This window comes from Micropterus dolomieu, linkage group LG07 (genome assembly GCF_021292245.1).
Source record: "Micropterus dolomieu isolate WLL.071019.BEF.003 ecotype Adirondacks linkage group LG07, ASM2129224v1, whole genome shotgun sequence".
NCBI classification, from domain to species: Eukaryota; Metazoa; Chordata; class Actinopteri; order Centrarchiformes; family Centrarchidae; genus Micropterus; species Micropterus dolomieu.
Window position 1 is genome coordinate 17,663,929 of NC_060156.1, and position 9,561 is coordinate 17,673,489.

The 9,561-nt window shown below is 38.8% G+C and overlaps 1 protein-coding gene across 1 annotated transcript; it reads right to left on the reverse strand.

Moving 5' to 3' along the window:
• Positions 1-1,397: 1,397 nt before the first annotated feature.
• Positions 1,398-6,451, reverse strand: tmem182a (transmembrane protein 182a). Its single transcript, XM_046054378.1, has 5 exons — positions 6,293-6,451; positions 4,938-5,061; positions 3,611-3,709; positions 3,366-3,503; positions 1,398-2,817 (listed from the first exon to the last, which is right to left on the reverse strand). Exons 1-5 carry the CDS (start codon positions 6,449-6,451, stop codon positions 2,594-2,596), a joined length of 744 nt encoding a protein of 247 aa, XP_045910334.1. The 3' UTR covers positions 1,398-2,593.
• Between the last annotated feature and the right edge of the window lie 3,110 nt (positions 6,452-9,561).

Sequence of the window (9,561 nt, forward strand, 5' to 3'; positions counted from 1 at the left end):
CTTCTTCTGAAGGTAGCCTGCTCCACACCTGCATTAAACCTCTCTCTCTCTCTCTCTCTCTCTCTCTCTTTTTCTCTCTGTCCCTCTCTCTCACACACGTTTGGATGTGGCTAGAGAAATGATTAAACTTTTTTTTATTATCTTTAAACCAGGAAGTCCACCAGATAAGAAATCTCTTTCCTACGGGAGACTTGGCTGAAAGGACCACTCCAACCTGAAACAGGACAAATCCTGGAGATCCTATCTTACAGTTTATTAGCATCTGCCAACCTCTGTTGCCTCTTCTTGTGATCTGCAGTGATTTACCTCGGCATAGCTTCTCATATGGCTGCGCTGAAGTTTGATGCGGCTTCTCCCTCAGTGTGTGGACAACAATATGAAATTTGAGGAATTGGAAGTGTGAATCTCCATCCTAAGTGTCTTCTGTAAAGGAAAAGTCAATCTCACAAAGTAATCAATGCCTGACATTGTGTCGCTCCCTTCTGCATTCTGAGGCACACTACAGATGCATTTCCCTATGTATGATAAGTATATTATAAAGCTAGAAAGGCACAAGGTTGATACAGACACATGAGAATCAGCTCAGGAGTCCATTCAGATCCTGATCAAATGCTCCATTCATGGGTGAAATTACTATCCGTCTGTCAGCCAAGGTGTGAATTCTTTCATCTACAGATCCTACCTCTGAAGTTGTGATTAAATGCATAAAGCCAGACACACTTCAGGTAGACTTTAGATAAGCAAAGGGGTGCGTGTTAATGTGTATATCAAGTGAGACAACAGTGTCCTCTTGTGGTATTTTAGTGTATTTTTCAAGACCTTTGTTACAATGATCTCATTTCATAGAAAAATGCCAGCAACAATCAATATAATCCAATTTCAAAAGGTGTTCTCCTGATTTGTCATTGCTGTTAGTCTGACATATTTGTGCTGATGATGGTCCTTTGAAACAAACGTTTTTTGTCACTTACTTTTTTGCATGTGGAATTAATGTATTCATTTTGCAGCTCAAGAGCCTCTTCAGCTTTTTTTTCAGTGTGCCGGTACCTTTACTTTGAAATGGGACTGCTGATTTTGGCTATACACACCTGACACTATCTTCTGAAAAGCCTGGATTCACGAGCGCCAATCCTATCATAATTCTTTGTTACAAGGACAAAATAATTCATTTTAACATTTAGACATCAAAGCTTGCCTTCACCTCATCATTTTATTGTCTGACAGATCACGGGGGGGGCATTTATTTGGACAGATATGATGTCAGAATCTCACAACACACTCAACTCATAGAAGAACCTAAAATCGTGTACAACAAAAATCGTGTACAACAAAAAACTCAACAACATAAACAGTTAAATAAACTCAACATAAAATGCCAAAAGTGCTTCAAGCTTCACTTATGAACAGAATAAACTGTGCTGAAACAATTAATAGGTTCAACAGAATAATATATGACCCAACGACAGAACAGTTTCAGGCTATGTACAGATATAGTGAAATAATACTGCAGAAAAACTGAGCACAATACACTCAGCATATATAAATATTCGATTATGTTACAGGATGAATCTGATGATATATTAAATTCTTCTCATTGTCAAGAAAAAGACCAAAACCAACAATGAATTCACCCAGTTTATTACTAGGTGTAGTAAGCTCCATTTAAACATTTAGCCATATTGTTGCACTGGGTGACATATTCCTTTATTATGTAGTTTATACTGAGCCGATACACATTATGCTATAAAAGTTCCCCAACAAATATTCTATTTACTTCTGTTTGAGTAACGTTTGCTAAAAACTGCAGTGCTCAGCTGTTTCAGGAACTTTTTTAGCCCTTTTTTGAAATAAAAGTTTATATTGTGGTTCATTTTTAAAGGTTAGAACTTGAGTATAAATGAATGGGCTTGGAGCTTAGTGCCGCATACAAGGTGAGGAAGTTGGAAATAATTCGTTTTGGTGTTTTCGTTGGTTATGTTGATAATAACAAAAATATAGAATATCATCAGCCTAGCCCTTTAAACTGTCAGCTGGCCAGGTGTTCTTTCCAAAAAACACTGACTCCTATGACTGTATACATAATAGAAGATCATCAGCAATCATGCCACCTTATAAGCTTTCACTGTGCACTTTTTATAAAGTTTTTTTTTTTTACACTATACAAAGCAACATATATCTTTGTATTACTTTTTCAACCAAGGAACCTCTTTATCTCATTCCCATATATGATTGCTGGTAATTTTCATGAACATACACTTATAACACTCACAGCCATCAACACTAGCAAAATTCAAACAACAGCATTAGGTACCACAGGTATTTGTGATCAGGCGTGTTGAGAAATTCTCAAATAGTCTACTATCTCCTGATAGCACAGAGCTGTGTTTGACATAGATCACAATGGTTAAAATGTTTTTTTCCTGGAACAAAGTGTTCAAAACTCAGATATCAGATAATTTATACCACAGAGCTGCCACATAGTATCTACAGAATCAGCATGGCAGACAAAATGGGAAAATATCAAAGGTCCGGTGGTAAAATAAATTTAAACATCTAAAGGCTTACACTTCCTCTAACCTGCTGCTGGTTAAAATCAGTGGTAGTGAATCTGGATGGTTCGGCCAATGAGGAGGAAAAGAAGGCCGGACAGGAGGCAGAAGAAAATGCCAATGGGGGCAAACATGAACGACAGACCATAGTTGAGGGACAGCTGGAAATCTGGACACAGAGAGCGTTGGTGGTCTATGTAGACATCCACCACATCCAACACCTGCAGCCACAGTACGTACATCACCACCACACACAGCAGGAAAAGACCTGGAGCAAAGAAGGGCAGCAGAGACAAATCGATGAGACTGTGATGATTGAAAATCCCTCACATACTTTTTATGTAAGCCAGTGGATCCAAAACAGGGTATAGAAATTAAAATGTAACCAGTGGTGGGAGAAGTAAATAAGAATACCAAGACAACAATGTAAAAGCATTTATAAGTAAAAGTACAGGAGCATTATCAGCTAAATACAATGAAAGTAAAGAAAGTAAAACCACTTATTCTGCAGAAAAATGACCCATGAGTGATGCATTGTTACATATTACATTATTAGGTTTTTAATACTCTTGCATCAATGGGTTTGTACTGTTGCTGGTAGTTTTAGCAGCTTTATACACAATTAGGTAGTTTAATCCTGTAGGTTCTCAACAGATGTGTGGGGTCATGAGATTATTAATGAGAGAAGAAAGAAAGAAGAAAAACAAGTTCAAGGACAACATTTTCTAATTTGTTGTGAAATATTGGATAATTGTATGTATTTGAGCTTCAAGATGTTACTTTCCACCACTGGATTTAACCATTTCAAAGCCTCACCAGATGCCAGGAAGAGGCCGCCCCCTGCTTTATACAAGCGATGGCTGGCAAACGGAGCAGCACAGATGATGATGAACCCACCAAGCACAACAGCTGCCACACCGATGAGCATAAAGATGCTCCAGAAGCTTCTGTAGACTGGACAACAGACATGTTAACCAATTGTATATACAGCCATCGGCTCACTGAAGAATATAAAGCCAATCTGTACAAAGAGGCAAATCTAAATAAATAGAGACACTTACTTATGGCAGAATCATACTCTGTGGCATTATGGGTCTGATGAGACACAGGGAAAGGGAAGAGGTAGGCGGGTGTGCACACTTTTGAGTGAGGCTGATTTGCTGAAGAGAAAGAAAATATCATCACCAATAATAAATGAAAATGTAGTCTTACAAGTAAATTGGCAATTAGATGACATCACTTTTTAGCAAACTGCATAACACAGCATCTTCAAATAAATCTATCAAATATTACAAAAAAAGCAAAGATTCTGTTCTTAACACACTGTGATGGTTCACATTTCAGTTCTAACTTTAACACTTCAAAGGTATTTGTTTTGTCAGTTGCAGGCTTCGACCATAGTTCCTTTGTACATTGTTACATCTTTCATGCACTGGGATATAACTAAATTTGACAGCAGAGTGACAAAAGTTGTGATTATTCCACTCATTTTCTCTCTTGTTTTTATATCCTTTCCTACTCTTCTCTTCCACCATGTGAAATTCCACAGACCCTCACAAGGTCCTTACAGTGCTGGAGGCTGTTTCTGACAATTACCCACCATTCAAAGTCCTCAGAAAATAGATGATGCACAATCACCTGACAAACGGCCAGAATAACATCACATGCTTTTCTACCACTGTGGCGTTATATATGAGATTTATAGATATAATAACAAGGATATTAATTCTGCAGCATGTGTAGTGCTGCCATGTGACAGTGAAGGAGAATGGTTTTCTGTCATCAGCTTTAGAAGACCGAGAACTGGGCCCTTTAAGAGACAATTCTTCCTTTTTATTTGTATCTTAAAAGATTCTTCAGAGCAACAGTTTAACCCAAATGTTCTGCTCCTAATGGAGGCCGTGGGCTGTGGGCCTTTTTTAGCAAATCAAAAAATATGTTTTACCATCTTCATACTTGCTGACTTGTCTTTATTTTTGAAAATCACTTATGAACATGATTTTACACTGATGATGCATTAGCTGTGAAAAAAAGAAGATTAAATACAGTGGCTCTTTATCTGCTCTATATCTGATGGTGATTGGTGTTGAAAAAAAAAAGGAATAAATATTTGTTCCTGCATAGCCAATATAACTTAAAAAACATAAAATGTTTCCTTATTTGGTGTAACAACAATAATTTATGGTCTTTTTCATGCTTCGTTGCATTAATCAAATGTGCAAGCTCAGTTTGTAGCAAAGGAAAAGGTTACCACTTCAGTACTTTTCTCCATATAGGGTTTTAACCAGGTCAGACAAAGAAAACCAAAACATTTAAAGAAATGTGTTTATTTTGAAATCATTCTCATCATTTGTAAATATAAAGCAGTCATGTGTCTGTCTTACTTACTGAACCAGAGCTTCCACAGCAGGTTGTCATCACCCAAGTCACCTCCGAACTTACACCTCCAGAAAAAACCCTCATGGTATAGAGTGATTTCACCGGTGCCATCCTGCATCACCACATCGCCACGCTGAGAGAAAGGAATACGTAATTTATTTGCAGCTTTAGCAATATTGTTGTTTTACATTCATACCAATAAAGCTGATTTGAATTAGAATTTTATTATAGATGTAATTAAAGCCTGAGAGCAGTCTCTAGGTCATGTGAGGCAGGTGTACAGTGTGTTGCCACAGTGGCACAAGCAGCTGCCAAGTCAGGTCAAGGGTTGAGCTGACCAAGCAGGTCTAACAAACACCTATCATACAGATTTGGTTTGGTGCCAAGCAAGCGTGCAGGTCAAGGGTGTACCCACTCAGGAAACACTCATGCTATTTTTGCTCGTGAGCAAAAAAAAGCCCACATCCTAAACTCTCTGTTACATCATTCATAAAATAGCCCTCTGCTATTTGAAGCTGAAGGCTGTGTTGAAACTTCAAGTTTCATAAAGTCAGCCTTTAAATCAGCCTTTTAAGACCTTGTTGAACAATTACACTGTTAGTTTGTTTTGGTTTGTTCTCCTATCAATGCTATCGGACAGTGGCTTTAGCATTTTACGCCTTGAAAAATATTAAGAAATAATTAGGGAAGGGAATACAATTACACAAGCCATAAAAGTAAAGAAGTGGTGCTATACAATGTGAACAATCCTACTAAACTGTCTATTAAAGAATTAAAACAACTGTATTCTTATTGGATGCTGCACCTTTTCACATTTAATCCTCTGCATGCTACCACTTTGGTTTTATTGTGGTGATATCATGTCTCAATTACAGTATCAGTGCCCACTATGAAAAACTAGGTATGTTCTCGTCGGTGATATTTGATACACTCTCATACCACTGGGACTACTGGTATTTGTATTTCTATCATAGGGGCGCATGGTACAAGCTGTGTCTCAATCACTGCATAGCTGCACACACACCACATTAAACAGTGTCTGATTACACGTGGAGAGGTCCTGCAGGGATGCCTCTCCACTCTACAGTTCATCTACTGAAAGAATGATTGGAGCAACTGATCACAGTTTCCAAAATAGAAAAAGTGACTTTGATTCTAGTTCAAATGTCCACCATAAGACATATTTCATTATGAAGGTATGAGTGCAACACCACAATACACCATTTAAAGTTTAAATACTATAAGAAATAATCTTGTCTCTAGCACAACGTCAAGAACTGACCAAACTTTAGTTCCACGAGTTACCCTAAAAATACATTATAACTAATATTCAACTCAGACATGGCAAATGTTAACTAACCCACCTCTACAGTCACATCACCCAGAACAACAGATCCGACAGGTTTTGTTGGGCAGCTCTCTGAGGCCAGCAGCCAGTAATCCGTTCCAAACGAGAGGAGGATGAACACAGCTGCCAAAGCCCCAAAGAGCCCAGCAAAAAACAATGCGACACTAAGCTTCATGGTCCAAGAATGACCAGCCACTCAGCCCACACTAGAAGTCTGACTTTCCCCTCCAATTAAAGAGAGTGCATGTGACAAGAAGAGTCACTCTTGCTCTGTAGTACATCCACTGAGTAAATTAAGCTCCGGCTAGTTTATTTACTCCTCTCATGTCCCTCTGTCTGTGTTATGGGAGGACAAGGTTGGGCACATGACTCCTTCAGATCCTGGGGTCTCCTGCAAAACCCACCCACCACCCCCTGAGCTATTTTTGTGGTCTGATTGAATGCTGCTGCTCCGCTCCGCTGTGGGGCTGAGTGTGTGAAGCAGTTGGAGAGTGTGAAGGGAGGGGATCAACACAGAAATAACCGGTGGCAACTGGACACCCACTATCAGCACGGGAATGTCAGAGCAGGGTGAGACTGAAAGGACAGAAGAGGAGCAAAGTAGTCCCACAACACCCCGCCCAAAGCTTCTGCCACACCAGCACAACACACACACACACACACACACACACACACACACACACACACACACACACACACACACACCAGTATGATTTCCTTTCAATGCGGGTGATGAAAATTACTGTAAATCCAACTTTACTTCTTGGGGATTTTCATCTGTGTCACACACCAAGATCACAGAGATAATTGTCATCTGAGTGCCACATAAATAGCAGTTTTGTTACTTGATGTGTGTCAAGTTATTTATTTAGTCTTCCATAAATAAATGTTGTAAGTAGCCTATAACCTAAAACATACAGATTTAAAATCTGATTTTGTCAGTGTGAGTTGAGGGGAACCACTGTTTTCTTAGCATCTAAGGGGCATATTTGGCGGTGAACCTACATATAGGCACTGTCAAATTTACACACTGATGTGACCACCCCATAGGACCACCCTCAGCCAGAAGCACTCCAAACCACATTTACTGCTCTGTAGTGTGTGTGTGCGTGTGTGTGTGTGTGTGTGTGTGTGTGTGTGTTTATTTGTTTGTGTGTGTGTTTCATGTTCTTACATTCCGGTGGGGCCTGAATGCACACTCAAAAAATGGGATCCCCATGAGTAGAAACTGCTTTTTGAGGGTTAAGGATTCAGGTTAAGGTTAGTGTAAGGGTTAAGGGTAGGCATGAATTTGTGATGGTTATAGCTAGGTAAGGGGCAAGGGAATGCATTAAGATAAGATTCAAATTGGCACAGCGGCACAGGGGAATGTAGTGCTAGAAACAAAGTAAAATAAATTAGAAAAGGTAAGTGCAATAAAAAAAAGGAGGGAGGATCAAAAAGGAGGGAGGATCAAAAAAAGGATCAAATATATAAAATAATTAGCCTACACATTATGTCCAAATCGAAATTGAGTCTGTGAGTGGAGATGGCAGACGTTGGGTGCTGTGGCGTTGTTGAGTCTGATGCCAGATGGCACAAATGAGCCTCCTATAGGTGCATAGAGGAGGGGGCCTTTGCCTCAGCTTAGCATAGAGAGGATGAGAGGGGTTGTCCATAATGGCTTTCAGCTTGCCTCTCATCTTCCTCTCAGGCTCTGCCTCCACACTGTCAAGCTTCATCCCCACCACCAAGTTGGCTTTCTTCACCAGCTCGCCCAGTTTGTTGTGCCACAAATCCCGATGCTACCTTCCCAGCACACCACAGCAAAGAAGATGCAACTGGCCACTAGAGACTGGTGGAACATCCGTAGCAGCCTGGTGCTTCCTCCTCAGGAAGAACAGCCTGCTCTGTCCTTTCCTGTAGAGTGCCTCAGTGTTGTCCGTCTAGTCCAGTTTATTATTAATTATGTCAATAAGATGTCCCCATGCCCAACACTTATGTGTTGTCTGAAAATGAAATAAAGAACATCTGATCGGTTACTTTTGATAGCTTTTGGAGGGTAATGAGTAATATTTTTCACTTACCACTAGTCATTTTAATTTAATGTGTTTCTCAGACTGATTGGATTTATTTTGCCTTAAAGGATATATTATGTAATGTAAAACAACAGATTTAATGCTGTTGAGTTCTTCATTGAATATGCAACATAATGGTACTAACAATGACATATAAGTTTTTAGTTGATGTATTTGGGACAAAATAAATATTATTAGGGTATAGCAGACTTCCTCATAGCCATGGGTACATTTCCCAAGATTTAATTTTTCAGCACCATTCAAGGTGGTAAATGAACATGTTTGAGTGATAAGGATTGCTGAGGAACTGTTATCAGCTCATGAAGTAACTACACTTTAAAAGAAATTGGATCATAGCTAAAGCTACTTATTTTATTTTAGTCTTACTGCATGTTCAGGAATTAATATAGTTAATATAGATAATATAGTTCTAAGACAATAGTAATTTCCTAAATCATTGCATATTTGCAATAAGGTGAATTTCATGTTTTCTGTATTAATTACATTTAGGTGACGATTTTATCCAAAGCGATTTACAATTGCTATATATGTCAGAGGTCACACACCTCTCGAGCAACTAGGGGTTAATTGTCTTACTCAGGGACACATTGGTGTCGCACAGTGGATTCAGACCCGAGTCTCTCACACCAAAGGCATGTGTCTTATCCACTGCGCAATCACCACCCCGCTATTGCAGCCTACAATTGCAGTTTACTCTAGTTTTAACTGTACGCCTGTTGATAGTAAATACTCAAATATTGTATTGTAATCACTGTAGGCTGGAGTAGTAGTGGTGGTGATTGTAGTACTGTTTAAATGCTGTATAAATTACACTGAAGTACTGCAAGAACATATTAATATTTTATACTGTAAGCTTGAATGTGTCACAGTATTTTTGCTGTAAAACAGAAATATGGGCTATGTAAACTCCTCATTAATGCCCCTGTTTGTCCAGTAGATGGCGAAAAAGTAACTGCAATCTCAGTCAGCCTGAACGTTACAGTTGAAAACTAAGTAAGATTTGATTTTATTAGTCTATGAATATCAACTTGTAAACTATATTAGTAATGAGTGGCTTTTATAATAGTGATGAATTAATTAATGAGAACAAATCACAACTAAGCACTTTAACCATAGGATGAAAACAGTTATTATTATTTTTTGTTTATTTTTCAACAACAATAGTACATTACCGTATTCAAGAATAAGTGCTGGTGCTGGTTATGAA

Coding starts and splice junctions, on each gene's coding strand:
- tmem182a (XM_046054378.1), bottom strand. CDS start 6,451: ATGAAGCTTAGTGTCGCATTGTTTTTTGCTGGGCTCTTTGGGGCTTTG. Junction 3,710..4,937: donor GCTGTGGAAGCTCTGGTTCA/GTAAGTAAGACA, acceptor CTTTCTCTTCAG/CAAATCAGCCTCACTCAAAA. Junction 2,818..3,365: donor CGGCCTCTTCCTGGCATCTG/GTGAGGCTTTGA, acceptor TCTTTGCTCCAG/GTCTTTTCCTGCTGTGTGTG.